Here is a 16188-nt window from a genome sequence, read left to right as displayed (position 1 = left end):
AGTTATTATAGCGAGGAAGTGGAAGGGGCAAGCAGAATATAAAATGGAAGAATGGTATAAAGAGGTGTGGGATATAGCTATTAATGATAAATTAACATGTGCTATTAAGGTAAGATGGGGAATATGCAGGAGAAATGATTTTGAGGAGATATGGAAGGAATTTGTAGAATTTGTATTGTTAAAACGGAAAGGGGTCAAACCATCGCAAGAGGTTTTGAAATTTTGGGAGGTTGGATAGTTACAATGGAATGGTCTCGGAGTGGGGTGCACATTTTTATTCTTATTTATTTATGATTATTACTTTGTAAAGTTTTTTTGAAAGAAAGAAAGAAATCCCTCTACAAGTTAGTTTATTCTCCAAAATAAAGCAGGGGGTATATAAAGCCAGTACCACTCAACACGATATATTTCAGTCATTTCTGCCAAGCCTCTAGATGGTCCCCAAACATCTGAAGGCTAGTCAGTTTTATCTTTCCTTACCTGTGAAGGAATTTCTCATATGTTTGACGATAGGCGAAACCTGCTCTTCGGACCCTGACGTTTTCCAGGAGTCCAAGGTATTCCACCTGATGCCTGCAACGCTCCTCATCAAACAGCTGTGGCGACTTTTTGTCATTAGGCTTAATGCAGCGGACATAGTATGGTTCCTAGCGGCAGGCAGTGAGGAACACAACAATTTTAGTGCTAAGAGCCAAGGTGCAAGGGCAGGGCAGGGCAGTGCAAATGTAATACTCCAAATCGGATAATCGTTGCAAAGAAAACAAGCCAGAGAATTGCATGCTCCTCTTCCTCCATGTTGGTCCTAAACATGGTTAGGGCTAACCACAATTCAAAGTGTTGGTGCTGACCTTTAAAGCCCTAAATGACCTCGGCCCAGTATACCTGAAGGAGCATCTCCACCCCCATCGTTCAGCCCGGACACTGAGGTCCAACGCCGAGGGCCTTCTGGCGGTTCCCTCCCTGCGAGAATGAGGTTACAGGGAATCATGCAGAGGGCCTTCTTGGTAGTGGCACCCACCCTGTGGAACGCCCTTCCACCAGATGTCAAAGAGAAAAATAACTACCAGACTTTTAGAAGACATCTGAAGGCATCTGTTTAGGGAAATGTTTAACATTTGACATTTTATTGCGCTTTTAATTTTCTGTTGGGGGCCGCCCAGAGTGGCTGGGGAAACCCAGCCAGATGGGTGGGATATAAATAAAAAAATATTATTATATTATTATTACCCCAACCTGATGTCCCCCAGGTGTTTTAGACTGCAACTCCCATCAGCCCTGAGCACTGGCCATGCCAGTTGGACTGATGGGTGCTGGAATCCAACAGCATCTGTAGGTTGCTAACTTGGGGAAGGCCAAGCTATCCAAATGAAAAGGCAAGCATTGCCTGGAAATGATTGTATTAAGGGTTGCTTCAACAATTTTTATTTATTTTAAAAAAAGCATTCAGAGGTTTGCTATGGCAAGTGTTTGACAAACGACATGCTACACATTTCAGGTTAAGAGACGATGCATTTCAACTAGATGCCTGGTTTATTAAGTGATGGAATTAAGTACACTGACAAAGCTCATTTGCAGTGGAAACAAATGGAACCACAAGGAGGAAGGAGAAGGGAGCAGGTTCGGCCAGCAAATGATTAAGAAACAAATGAGAGGGGTCCCCAGAGATTAAAAAAAAACAAGTCTCACAATCGTCCATCACTCACTACAGCTGTCAGTGAAAGGAACATTAAGGAAAGACCCCTGGTGATCTTTTGAAAGAAGCCCAAAGCCTCAAGAGGCAACTCTAAGAATTTAGTATTTATCAGCCACACTCCATTACACATGGCAGGAGCATAAATCAGTCCAAAGATATTATTTTTAAAAAGGTGCATGGGAAACACCTCTTGTCTTTTATTTCCTGACTTACAAGATCTGCTTGACAAGAAATGAGAGCACACAAACCCCTTAATAAGACAGGGAAGGGGGGGGAGTACATTTAGCTTTTATGGTGCCCAGATATTCTTTTGATCCTGATATAACAATAAATAAAGGTAGAGTGAAGGCTTTGGGGTGTATCCTTTCTAATAAATGCTCCTAAATGGATGCTTTTACATACCTACTGATATCTTGGTTATTAACATTCTAATGCAGTCTTACTCCTTCATCCACTGAGTGGGATGGCTCGTCATTCTTACTGTTAGTGAGTCACAAAACGACATTTTAGAAAGGAGGAGAATATTTGCCCACCTTACCCAAAAGGAATATAGGGCAAGAAGCAAATCTCTACAGACAAATGGACTGAGGTTAAGTGCTAGAAAAATCTGAGATCTATACAGGCAGTTAATTGGCATGCCATAACTGACACATTAGGTCCTGAAGCTGGAGAGTCAGAGCAAAATTTAGTGCATTTATTCCAAAAAAGTGAACAGGCTAATTTACAGGCCAAATATTCGCGGAGTAGTTGACAACAATTTAGGTGGGGATTTAGTTTGTGCACCATTCCCAATCTCTAGTTTAAGGAAGGAACTGCAGGGTAATCAGTCAAATTGTTAAATAAGTCTCTGAGCACTAATTGGCCTGGGTGGTAATCCCCCAACCCAACATAAGAGCTTGTGAATCAGGACTCTTCTATGGTTTGAACAATAAGACAACTCTGCCAATGGCTCCATGACCGAAGACTCTTGACTGTATTACATGCTCCACTGACTTGATTGGAAAAGGGGAAAGTCTGAAGGTCAGATGGAGAATCTAAGCAAAAATATTCGGCCAGAATCAGAGGTTACCGAGAGGAGACCATTAACAATATCAGCAGGCTTCTAAATTATTATTAAACTGTTTTCTCTTTATTTAAATTACTTTTTATTCACCTTTCATAAAAATCTCAAAGCAGTTCATAATAAGACATTAGAAAATAATAATAATAATAATAATAATAATAATAATAATAATAATAATAATAATTTATTATTTATACCCCGCCCATCTGGCTGAGTTTCCCCAGCCACTCTGGGCGGCTCCCAATCAAGTATTTAAAACAATACAGCGTTAAATATTAAAAAATTCCCTGAACAGGGCTGCCTTCAGATGTCTTTTAAAGAGAAGATAGCTGCTTATTTCCTACACATCTGAAGGGAGGGTGTTCCACAGGGTGGGTGCCACTACCGAGAAGGCCCTCTGTCTGGTTCCCTGTAACCTTACTTCACGCAATGAGGGAACTGCCAGAAGACCCTCGGCACTGGATCTCAGTGTCTGGGCTGAACGATGGGGGTGGAGACGCTCCTTCGGGTTTACAGGACTGAGGCCGTTTAGGGCTTTAAAGGCACCAACACTTACCAATACACGAAGGTATTGTGTTGTACTTTTAATGTTTTATTGTGAATTGCTTTAAGATTTTTATGCAAAATGATATAAAAGTAGGATAATTGGTAAGTTCTTAGTAAGCAGGCAGGCCTTGCATTATCTTGGAGGGTTGTTCCATAGGCTGGGTGTCACAACAGAAAAGATCATCCTCTGGGTTGTTGCAAGATGGATCACTGTTGGTTGTGAAACAACCAGGAGTACCTTGGCTGAATATTTAGTGAGCAGTTAGGTCTATACTATTGAAGGATTCAGCTAGTCCCAAGTTGTTTAAGTCTTTACAGGTAAGCACCAACATTCTTAATTTGGTATATTGACAGCATATTAGCAACCACAGCAAGTTTTTTTTGAAGAAGCGAGATATAGATGATATAGATATAGTTACAGATATAGATATATAGTGCATTACAAATGTAATCTTTCAAAAATAAAATAAAGGCAACAATGAAGTTAATGCTATTCAACACTGGACAGTTTTTGAACAGCACATTTTGTCAGCTGTTTAGCACACAATATTACGCTTCCCTCATAAAAGAAAATTTAATGCAACCATTATAACCCATTTATTTAACATATTGGCTTGACAGCTGTAAAGCTCTTAATGGCTGCCAAAGAGTCAGACTTTAATGTCCACGTTGCTGCTCTGAAGAACTCAGCAGTCCTTCTTCATTAAGGAAAAGATTGCACATAAAACTTTTGAATAATCAAGACAGAACCTTTCCGATACACTCTGCAGGAAGAAATCCCCATGGGACCTCCTAATGCATTTTGTTTGTAGCTTCTCCCTGGGTCTCTTTACTGCTTCGCCTTTTAAATTAAGACTTTAAAGCTTCAATAATTTTGCCTCACACAGAGCACTGTCTACCCATCATGTGATTAATGCCCATCATGCAAAAGAAGGTTCAAGTCAGTAAAAAAAAAAAAAAAAGGATGGAGAAATAAACTGAAATAAACCTCAGAGGCGCTGCACTGACCTGTTCCCACGTGAGCTTAGATACAGGCACCAACCCTGTATGAATAGCAGCAGAGCTTTTTCCTTTGTTTTTGAAGCTTGTCTGTTTCTGAGGAACCCGCTGGCGCTATTCCTGCTGGGGGTGCAAGGCACAAGTGGCTTACAGAGCCCTTTGCCAAGATCTTTGCTAGCATGGGATAAAGTTGGCTGCTAGTAGTATTCTGTCCTCAAGTTATGCTGACCAGACAAGGGTTGGATTGCTATTAAGTCCTCTATGCCAACATAAGCCCAGGTTATGATCGTGTAGGAAATTTACAGCATCGTAACATTGTCGGTGGGGGACGTGGGTGGCGCTGTGGTCTAACCCACTGAGCTAGGGCTTGCTAATCAGAAGGTTGGCGGTTCGAATCCCCCCGACAGGGTGAGCTCCTGTTGCTCGGTCCCTGCTCCTGCCAACCTAGCAGTTCGAAAGCACACAGTGCAAGTAGAAAAATAGGTACTGCTCCAGCGGGAAGGTAAATGGCGTTTCCGTGCGCTGCTCTGGTTTGCCAGAAGCGGCTTAGTCATGCTGGCCACATGACCCGGAAGCTGTACGCTGGCTCCCTTGGCCAATAAAGTGAGATGAGCGCCGCAACCCCAGAGTCGACCATGACTGGACCTAATGGTCAGGGGTCCCTTTACCTTTAACATTGTCGATGTAAATCCTATGCTGCTGTAACTAAACCAGCCTAAGACTGAGAAAATGGACGTCTCCAGAAGCACAGGGAGGGGGCAATCAGAAGGAATGGCCAGCTTGTTGCAGATTCTATCTACATTAAAGGTAAAGGTAAAGGTACCCCTGCCCGTGCGGGCCAGTCTTGACAGACTCTGGGGTTGTGTGCCCATCTCACTCAAGAGGCCGGGGGCCAGCGCTGTCCGGAGACACTTCCGGGTGACGTGGCCAGCGTGACAAAGCTGCATCTGGCGAGCCAGCGCAGCACACGGAAACGCCGTTTACCTTCCCGCCAGTAAGCAGTCCCTATTTATCTACTTGCACCCGGGGGTGCTTTCGAACTGCTAGGTGGGCAGGCGCTGGGACCGAGCAGCGGGAGCGCACCCTGCCGCGGGGATTCGAACCGCCGACCTTTCGATCGGCAAGCCCTAGGCGCTGAGGCTTTTACCCACAGCGCCACCCGCGTCCCTTCTATCTCCACTACCCCTGGGCAAGTCCTGACTCCCCTACTGGTGTAAAGCTAAGACAGCAAAAGAACGGCTGCAGGTCACTTGACCGCCACTAATGTCATCAGAGAGCTCATGAAATCTGCCCCCTTTCTCCTTCTGCTCATGCAGCAACGGAACATAAAAATACCAACTAAGTCTGCAACCAATCATAGCACGCCACTAGTCATATACAAAGCCCAGACTGACCAGTTAACCAATTCTACCACGCATTAGACTAAAGGTTCATGTCAGCATCGCCCTTGAGCCAGTGTACCAACTGGACTCATGCGCTACAGCCCCGACTGGGCTAGGCGAGCTGGGTAGCACTGCCAGAGACCTCCTTTCTCACAGGAACAGGTCACAGTGCTGTGGACTCACAGCTTGGAGCTGAGAGCACCGGATTCACTGTCTCAATAATACAGTCGTTGCGCAGCAGCGTTTTGCAGAGTCTTGCAGAGTATAAACCACTCGGAGAGCAGCTCTGTAAAGTATCCTCCTTTTATTCTATAACTACAGCTATAATACAAAACTATACACAGAGCTAAATATTCTGAGCATACATCAATGCTATACTCTGAGTGCCTGCAGCTGCTCCTAGCAGCAATCTTATCTATAAACACGACCTCTTGCACTCTCTCTCCGACACACTGACTGACTCTCTCTCACACACATTCACTCACTTGACTAATTAAGTAGAGAGCAGTACATTGCTCCTCCTCTCTGTAGAGTCAGCAGAGACCTCAGGAGATGATCAGGAGATTCTTGGGTATGGGAGGGGTGAAATCTCCTCAGTTCATGCTTCCAGGTCAGAGTGGTTTCCTGGCAAGCTTTGCACCCATCACCCATCTTTAGAAATTATACCTCTGGAAAACATCAGAGCCCAGTTCAAGTCCTGGGTCAGCTAGCCTATCAACCTCTGCTTTCTCATCTTTAAAAGAAATCATCAACTTTCTTCCGTGTTGGCAGGAGGGTTGCAATAAGCACTATCTAACCCTCTGAACATAGAACATGCTGTAGGAATTCTGTGCTGCTGCTGTTGTTTGGAAGCCTAGTATTTTTAATAATGAAATCCTACATACCCTGTTTCCCCAAAAATAAGACAGTGTCTTATATTAATTTTTGCTCCCAAAGATGCGCTAGGTCTTATTTTCAGGGGATGTCTTAATTTTTCCATGAAGAAGAATACGGTACACATTTATTGTTAAAAAAAAAAAAAAGGAAATTTATTACCTGTATACTGTACAATGCCTTACGGTAGCTTCGGGGGCCTTATATTCCGGGGTGGCCTTATTATCGGGGAGGCCTTATATTCGGGGGAGGCCTTATATTACAGCGAGAGGCAAAACTGGAAGTAGGTCTTATATTGGGGGGATTGTCTTACTTTTGGGGAAACAGGGTAGATGAAAAAAACTGACATTAGACCAGGTGCTGGGACCCTTTTCCATCATGAGAGCCACTTTGCCAAGGCTACTCGTGAATTGTGAGTTGGGGCAAAGGGAAGAGCGGACACAGGAGAAGTATGTAACTCTTTTTTGAACAGTAAGCTACATTCCAGCCACAAGAAAAGTCATGAGGTTTCAATATCCAGGCATGATGACCGTGCAAGAATTTCAGCTAAGTCACTCAAGGAAGTTGCATATCAGGGCTGGTGAGGGGGTATGTCCTATGGAGAGTGCCTGGAGGTCCCATTTAGCCCTGAGTCTAAGGTTCCCCACCCCTGCCTTAAACCGAAACCCATTATTACCTTTGACGCCAGGTTGTCCACTAAAGCAATCATTGAGTTCTTGAAAAGGGTAGCAGCGGTCAGTGGTCGCTTGGTCACTTCTGTGATGCTCAACTTGCCTTCTGGCCACATCTTTCTCAGTACGGGATTGGAGCTACAAAGCCAGGGGAAAAAAGAGTAGAAAGGTCAGTAATATTTGGTCAGCTGTAGTGAAAAGACATACAAATAGCTGAAGCTTGACTCCTTTCTTTGTATAACTTTTATTAAATTTTCTGTTTTACCATTTGAAATATTCATTTAAGCAACCTTAAAATGTTGATGACTTCCCTTCTTCTCTTTCCATGGTTCATTTTGCATATCACAAATCCCTGCATATTTTACATAAACTAAACCATTTAGTATTCCATTATTATTACATCCATCAAAACTTGTTTACACTGTTGTATTTATCTTAATGCTGCCAACGCTTTCAAGTGTACACAATTTCCCCGCAATACATTCAATAAACATTTTCCAATTTTCTCTAAACATATGCTCTTCTTGCTGTCTTATTCTATCTGTTAGGTCCACAAGCTGCACATATTTCATCAGTTTAAGTTGCCATTCTTCTTTAGTTGGGACCTCACTCATTTTCCATTTTGGGGCTAACAAAAACACAGGCCACAGTAGTGGCATACATAAATAACCTTTTTTTTGGACACACGGGAATTTCCATCTGAATTAACCTCAACGAAAAAGACTCTGGTTTGTTTGTTTTTTGGTTTTTTTTTTTGGAGGGGGAAGTACTTTTAAACATTTTTAAAAATTCGTTATGAATTTATTTCCCAGTTTTACCCTTTTACATGTCTGAAGCTTGACTCCTTACCTGTTGTACATCAGGCGCTTGAAATCTTGAAATAAAGTGTCCTTGTTTTTATCTATGAATCCTGTGACTGAGTAGCTGGTTAATGAGAGAGAAAGAGAGAGAATTAATTTCAGTGAACCTCAAGTGACAAAAGTAACAATTGGCAAGTGAAAGGGAGAGGCATTTAGTACATAAGAAGAGCCTGCTGGACTGAGCCAATGTAGTTTCAGTGTCCTGTTTTCATAGTGGCCAGCCAGATTGCTATGGGAAGCCCACAAACAGGACCCAAGTGCAAAGGGGCACCCTCTCCTCCTGCAGTTTCCAGTAACTTGGTGTTCAGAAAGATTGCTGCCTCCTACTGCAGAGACACGAGTTACAGTGTCTGGAACGGGTCACCGCAGTCTCAGCAACACATGGTTATCAGTACTGTGGCACCACACATTTTACCAAGCAGAAAATTAAGAGCACTAGGGGTTCTCTCTTCCCTGGTAGACTTCCAGTGGGCTAAATCAGAAGCTAACAAAATATACTTCATACACAGTGACATGATGACTGACTACTGGAGAGAAGGTGTACTAGTTGTGAAAGCTCACCTTTGTTCTTCTCCTCTCACGGAGGACACTATATGACTGGCCGAATTTAGCTAGCAATTAAAGCCATGCGTATTTTTTATCAAATGTTATCTATATAATCCAAATAACAAAACAGAACTTCTTGAAACAGACACATAAGAACCAAACCAAACCAAACCAAACCAAACCAAACCAAAGCTGTGCGTATTTTCTAGTTTAAAAATACGTGCCAATTTCTTAACAGTAGTTGCTGCCCTATCTGAAAACAGAAAAAACCAAGTTTGCTTCACCAGCATAATAGTATTATTTAAGAAGATCCATTTTGAAGTGGAGAGTTATTGGAATGAGACACCTAAGGGCAGGAACAGTGAGGTGGGAAGACTCTAGCGCAAATCTCATCTCAGCTGTGGACTTAACTAGACAACCTTAAACACATATCCACACACCCACACCCATTATCTTGACCTCAGTCCACGTCCAAGCCTATGATTTTTTAAATGTAGATCTTATAAAATAGCTCAACAGGGCTCTCAAGACAGCAATACAGAGATAGCACTGACCTACCTTGCAGGGCTTTTGTAAATATTACTGGGGTTATACGGTGAAACACTTTAACCCAGTGGTCCTTCGAGTATTGTTGGGCTATTAACTCCCATCATACCCAACCACTGGTCACTCCTCTCGTCCCACATTTCTATTCATGTTTCCCTTACATTAACATTTCCTCCAGAAATTGCACACTTTCATGTGTGTGTTGCTACATTAAAATTGTACAGATGCAGCAACACATTAAATATGCCAAGAAGCAAATTCTTGAGGGAGAAGAGTGAAACAAATGGCTTCTGGGATTATGGAAAGATTTAGCTTTTGTGTTTGAAAGAAATTAACAAGGTGCCCAGGAAAACATGTGTTCAAGTACAATAAGATAAATAGCCTAACTAACTAACTAACTAACTAACTAACTATATTTATTTATTTATTTATTTATTTATTTATTTATTTATTTATTTATCTATCACCCTTGATAAGGGAGGTTGAATAGTGGTTTTGTGGCTACGCAGAGGAATAATGCAAAACCGCCTCACAGACCAGTCATGGGAAGCTAGGAGTGGCATAGCACAGCAGCAGCGCCAAAAAACTATCGAAAAGCAAAACATATACAAACATTTCCTTAGACTTTGCAAAAAGCAAAAGAAGAGAAAGGCTACCTTGGGCTATAGTGCAATATGAGTGGAGAAGCAGCCGTGTGCGACTGCAAAAGTGTTTTTGAGGAGGTGTTAACAGATACTGAGAAAGCAAGTGTAGGAACCACACTTACATAACGTCTCCAGCGTAGTGTTTAATCCGAAAGTCTCTGTCAAATTCCAGGTTTTTGTCCATAGCACAGAGCTTAAAAACAAATGGTTAAGAAGTCAATATTGCTGAAGCATTGCACAGCTGCTTCTCAGTGTGCTCAACTACTGCTTCACATACAGGTTTAGCAATGGAATGTCTTTCCGAATTCTATTGTTATATAAGGTATTTATTTACAGACAGACAATCCGTAAGTCAAGGCAACCTTTTCTTTTAGACTCAGTGATACTGTTCCTTTATAGCGACAGAAACTTGCAGAGAATGAAGAACCGTGGGTCTCCACCGCCATCTGTTCACTCCTCTTTCGTGCGATGATCTAACCAAATACACAGGCAAACTGTAGGGCATCACCAAGTGAACAGATAGGAAACTTACAAAAAGTCTGTTTTCACAGGATATAGCAACCAAGTGAAGCTAGCGTGAAGAGAATACTGAAATCTTCACATGGTCAAGCAAAACCAAGTAGTTTAGCTCAAGTGAAAACAGGGCCAGAATTTAGTCTTTCTTGTTGTAAAACACAAAGCAATATGCCAGAAAGATGAACATAAAACACACTAAATCAAACACTGTTCCATTTCACATGTCAATGCCAAGTGGCGTCAGTGACTTCAATGGTCCTGCAGTTGTGAGGAAAGCCAAAGAGCCAATCCAAAGGTTGAGGTTGCTTAAAGGTAAAGGGTAAAGGGACCCCTGACCATTAGGTCCAGTTGTGACCGACTCTGGGGTTGCGGCGCTCAGCTCACTTTATTGGCCGAGGGAGCCGGCGTACAGCTTCTGGGTCATGTGGCCAGCATGACTAAGCCGCTTCTGGCGAACCAGAGCAGCGCACAGAAATGCCGTTTACCTTCCCGCCGGAGCGGTACCTATTTATCTACTTGCACTCTGATGTTCTTTCAAACTGCTAGGTTGGCAGGAAGGTTGCTTAGATAAGAATAAAGCATGTGGATATTTGCCCCTGTTTTATATACAAAGTTAAGAGTCACTGGTTCATTTAGCTCACTACTGTTTATTTGCGCTCCTGGGTATCTCCCAAACACGGCACTTGCAGTCCTTTAACATGGTATATAGGGGAGTGAACCTGAGATCTAATGAGGTGTGCCCCTTCCCATATATTAAGGGATCGTATATTATGCCTTCCCAACACAGAAATAAAACCCACGTCGTGGTGGTGGCAATTACAAGATCAAAAGTCTTACTGAAACGGCCTTTGCTTTATCTAGTAAATCATTCACATTGGGGAAAAGCTCTGGCGATTGGGTTTTGACAGAACCATGCTAACTATTGGTTCTCTCTCTTTCGTTCCTCTAGGTGCTTTCACAACAGCGACTTGTGTGTCCCAATGTCTTCCCCACTACAAAAGACACATTCTCATCATGGTAGCAGGCAGCTGAGATTTATCCAAACTGATCTTGAAGATTCATTCCGCCAACATTATGTAGGCAGCTGAGAGCATTCCGATGATGACCTGGGTCGCCAACGGACAGCAATAAAGGGGCACAGTGTGGGACCAAGTTCAAGTGCAGTGGGGTGCTTGACCTTCTACCTGTCTGTCGCTTTCCTCCTGCGGCCTCCTCCCTCCCGGCAGCATTTTTTTTCTAGCCAAGCTCCAAGAGCAGAAGTTAGTCTGGCAGAAAATGGGGGAGAACTCAGCCAGGGAGGGGGAACTCAAGAGAAAGGTCGTAGGTGAAAGGAAGGGCTCGGAGCTTATATTCCAGCCTGCTGTTTTCCCACTTAAAAATACTTGTGATTAACTCCACGCAGAAAAGGGCGCATTTAGCATAACCTGTGGCATGGCTTTATCATGCATCAACTACCAGATTGGTAGAAGAAGAAGAAGAAGAGTTTGGATTTGATATCCCGCCTTTCACTCCCTTTAAGGAGTCTCCAAGCGGCTAACATTCTCCTTTCCCTTCCTCCCCCATAACAAACACTCTGTGAGGTGAGTGAGGCTGAGAGACTTCAGAGCAGTGTGACTGGCCCAAGGTCACCCAGCAGCTGCATGTGGAGGAGCGGGGAATCGAACCCGGTTCCCCAGATTACGAGACTACCGCTCTTAACCACTACACCACACTGGCTCTCTATGTGGGTGACATGTGTTCATGACCTTACTCACACATCACAAGAACCCCCTGCTTCAGGGATGGGGAACTTGTGGCCCTCCAGATGTGGTTGGACATCTATTAGCTGCAGCAAGCATAACCAATGGTCAGGAAAGGCGGGAGCTGTAGTCTACAAAACCTGGAGTGCAACAGGTTCTCCAACCCTGCTCTAGTCCCTCTGTGCGGAAATGCTTCATTTATGGAAATTATAATGGGTGAAGCAGGCTTGATCTTCTCCAGAGTGGATGAGGAGAGGAAGGGGAAAACTCAAGCCAGAAAGGCAGAAGGTTGTGCAGCTAGCAGGAACCTTTCATCGGGCAAGAGAGGGAAGAGGCCTGTAATGTAACTCAGATTTCTATTCAGCGCAGAGCAAAAAGGCTTTCTTCTGCTGCGTGGGTTTTGCCGTACCAAAACAAAAACAAAACAAAAACCCCAAGCTGACTGCGTATCTGGTGTGCTGCTGTCTGTAAAGTAGGACACTAGAATGTAGGGCACAGCAGCCCCTCGGAGCTTATCTGCCCCAATGCAAAACCCAATACGCTTCACGGGGAGTACTGAAGCATTACATGTGAGGTTCCAAGATCACGGTTTCCAAGCACACGGTCCTTTCCTCTTCCGAAACACTTGCCTCAATATTTGTGGTCACTGCTGCTGCTTTCAGCAAGGTACCAGATTGGTTTTGATTTGCGGGATACAGAGAAACCTGGGTTTCCACTATAATAAACTGCCAGAAATATTAAGGAAGCGATAAGAGTGTTTTGGAGAACACATTTATGAATGCAAGTTTGTGATTGCACCAGGAAGCATGTGGATAGGGGTTGAGGAACACACAAAGTCATGAGGACTTGAGCTTTCGTGTAAAAATAAAAGGAAGCCCCCAAAGTAAAATATCTTATTACTCAACGTAGCAGAAAGTATTCTAAAAGCATGCAGGCAATTTTTGGCAGTAGTTAGGGGGAGGGGTTTCACTCATCATAGATTCTAGCTGATCCTGATGTCTCCTGATCTAGCCGTCTCTTTTCACAGACGATTTGTCTTGGAATTTGGAGAGCTCTGGACACACGCCCCTTCTCCAAGTATCAAATGAAATTCAGTTTCAGCAGTGCCAGAATTAAGAGGTTCAGCTTAATGAAGACTTGAGACTAATGGTACTGAATATAACATTAAGTGGCAACACGATTTCTGCTGAAATTCCAGATACCTAGCCTTTTATCTGTGAAAACCACCTCTCCTCTAAATAGTTTGCTTATACTTTATGGGATTGATTCTGTTGCAGCCATACTGTCTGACATCTTGCAAATTCTACCCTATGTAAAGAACACATAAAGCCACCGCTACAGATATTCCCTCCTACTTTACTTCCAGTTTTTTTTTTACAGTACAAACTAATTCAGTGTTTGATTGGGCACCCTACGGAGAGGAAGGGCAGGATACAAATACATAAATATGGTTCTATTGTGTTAACTACCTTGAGCATAGTTTTCATTCATGCATATTAAGAATAATATTTGCTCTACATGGTGAGAGGCTCTCTTTCCACATTGCAGGCTCATTTCAAGTGAGCTGTCTTTCTTTAAGCACACTGCCAAAATATGGGATCACCATTGTTCTGGGCTTAAAATTATTCAGGCTGCTGTCTGTGATTTTGAAGCCAGCAAGAATTGGGTAGAGCCGTTAACACTGTTTTGTCATCTCTCTATCATCCAACCACATGTTTCACTTAGGGCAGGAGACAGATCCAGGTAGCAGCTGCATTTTGTATTTTCAAAAATTTGGGAATTTGCCATTATTTGTTGCTTTGTCCCATCAGCCCTAGGTGTAACCTGAAATCTCCACAGCAAGTAGCACAGTCTAATCCAATTAAGGGTGCATTCCTAACCCCATTTACCTGGGAGTAAGCCCCGCTTAATCCAATGACTTACTTCTGATTAGACATGATTAGGACTGTGCTGTAAGTCTGCAATCTCCTACACTCCACCTTAAGACTGTGACTAAATGCAGATTTTGTGGCTCAACATCAAGCCAGCTTTTTCTCTCCACTCCCTTCTGCTTCCCATTTTACTTAATACCCAGCCTGTTGTGTTCTGAGAATTAAAAAGCTTGCTCACTATTTTGTGTCATTGCCTGTGGATTTTGAAGTCATTTAACTATAAATCAAACGCTGGTGTTGTCTGTGTCATGCGAAATTAGTTGCTTAGGAAATATCACATGAATTGAAACCGGGTCTCTATTGGCTGCGAGTGACATCATCATTGCCTTGCCAAACTCATGCTCCAGTTCTTCACTGCAATATTGAGCAGGCTCTTGCTCCCTCTGCTGGATAGCATTGCAAAACTGACATTTCCAATGTCAAAACTTACTTAACAATGCACAGCAGTACTTCAGGTCATGGGATCTTACATTTTTAGGCTACTCTCACCCTCGAGTCCAAGATCTGCAGATACCAGGTGGTCCCTTCCTCCAATTGGTACCACCATTACAGGACACTACCACCAAGTGCTCTCCTCATCTAGTACCCATACAAGCCACCAACTCAACTCTACCTATTTCAGTCCACCTCAGGCAACTACAAACGGCATCCAAGCCGACTAAAACAGCCACCATCCTTGCACATACATGCCCATAATCCTGGGCCCCACACGGCCTCAAATTCCCTTATCATTTCCACCATCAGAACTGCTCCAGCTTGTTCTGCTACCTGCTTCTACCGCCCCTTTCCTCCTCCCAGTACAGTTGAAGGGAAGGGAAGGGAAAGGCATGCACAGATGCCGTGCAGAACTTTTGGGCCAAGATGCCCTGCTGCATCAACTTATACCTTCCCCCACAGGCAACCCTGATGAATGAGCAGATGTCTGGTCAGTGCCTGTCACATTCATCTTCACATTTCATCCTCAAGCAGCATCATACACCTAACCTCTTACCTGTCCTGCAATGGGTCTCCAAGACAGGATTTGGTATTGGAGATACAGACATGGGTTTGCTTGTTCTGTTAACAAACACAAGCATGGCTGTATTAATAGAACAAGCAAACCTAGCTTAAGTTCCCATTGAAGGTAAAAAAAAAAAACCTGTAAAGGACCCCTGGGCAGTTAAGTGTAGTCAAAGGCAACTATAGGGTTGCGGCGCTCATCTCGCTTTCAGGCGAGGGAGCCGGTGTTTGTCCACAGACAGCTTTCTGGGTGAAGTGGCCAGCATGGCTAAGCCGCTTCTGGTGCATGGAGGACCGTGAGGAGTGCCAGCGTAGATGGAAATGCCGCCCACCCTGTCACGGGGATTCGAACTACCGACCCTCCGATTGGCAAGCCCAAGAGGCTCAGTGGTTTAGACCACAGCACCACCTGCATCCCTTGGCTGGGAGTAAAGTTCCCATTTACTGCTACTTTGGCACAGTAAGCACCGAGGTGGGAAATCTGTGTCTGGAATGTACCACTTCAGATCACAGGGAGGGGCTTACATAATGGCATCCTCCTCCATTTAAAATAAAAATGGAAACTACACCAAAAAGTGCTCTAGCCTTGTCCCCCAAAACCCTATTTTTCATTTATTTTGGGGAAAGGTTTTTATTTTTTTTACATGGAAGAATATTCCATTATGGGAACTCCCATCTGAAGTCTGAAGGTTTAGCACCTCGATGAGAACTCTCTGGAGGTCTTATGCCACATGAATGTCCTTAATTATACTCTCTCATGCTTATGCGTCAGCTACAGAGCTTGTGGGGAGAGACAGGCCAATTACCTAAGCAGTGTGTGCCGTGTATTTCTTCTAAGCACACCCTGCATAGGTGGAATTTGCATTCTGAGAATCTCAGTGTCTGGCCCTTAGAGCTGAGACGGGACTTACAAAGTGCACGGGCAATGCCATATGAGGTGATAAAGTGGACATCTGTCAGGGCTGGAAGCAGGAATAGGTCAGCAACAAACCAATAAATCAACCGAGGCCAATGAAGTTAATTCTCTATTCAAGGAAACCAACCACAGCTCTGGCCTAGTGGTCTCAGGCAACCCTTTCTAGGAGGGTCTTGCCCCAATGAAACAGCTGAAGGGCTCACCAGGACTCTGTGCACAACGCAACTTTGCTTTGCTTCTTTCATTTCTCATTGTGTTCTAGGA

At 43.6% G+C, this 16188-nt stretch overlaps 1 protein-coding gene and 1 long non-coding RNA gene across 3 annotated transcripts in view; one reads left to right on the top strand and one right to left on the bottom strand.

Moving 5' to 3' along the window:
- LOC309328332 overlaps positions 1-5481 on the top strand; it is a 53754-nt gene extending 48273 nt beyond the window's left edge. Inside the window, exon 2 of the long non-coding RNA XR_014150785.1 lies at positions 5091-5481. This is a non-coding gene — a long non-coding RNA (uncharacterized lncRNA). The remainder of the gene's footprint in view (positions 1-5090) is intronic.
- Positions 1-16188, bottom strand: part of MYO1D (myosin ID) — a 175922-nt gene that overhangs the window by 104646 nt on the left and 55088 nt on the right. For both annotated transcript variants that reach the window (XR_014150687.1, XM_081837683.1), the window contains exons 12-15: positions 9946-10016; positions 8077-8151; positions 7233-7365; positions 481-647 (exon numbers count right to left, since the gene is read on the bottom strand). Coding sequence is in view for 1 of the 2 variants with exons in the window: in XM_081837683.1 (XP_081693809.1) it covers positions 481-647; positions 7233-7365; positions 8077-8151; positions 9946-10016 (446 nt within the window). In the remaining variant the exon portion in view is untranslated. The remainder of the gene's footprint in view (positions 1-480; positions 648-7232; positions 7366-8076; positions 8152-9945; positions 10017-16188) is intronic.

The sequence above is a fragment of the Podarcis erhardii genome, assembly GCF_964252035.2.
Source record: "Podarcis erhardii genome assembly, chromosome: 13".
Lineage (NCBI taxonomy): Eukaryota > Metazoa > Chordata > Lepidosauria > Squamata > Lacertidae > Podarcis > Podarcis erhardii.
Note: the sequence above shows the minus strand (reverse complement) of the source record. Positions and strands in the feature narration are given on the sequence as shown.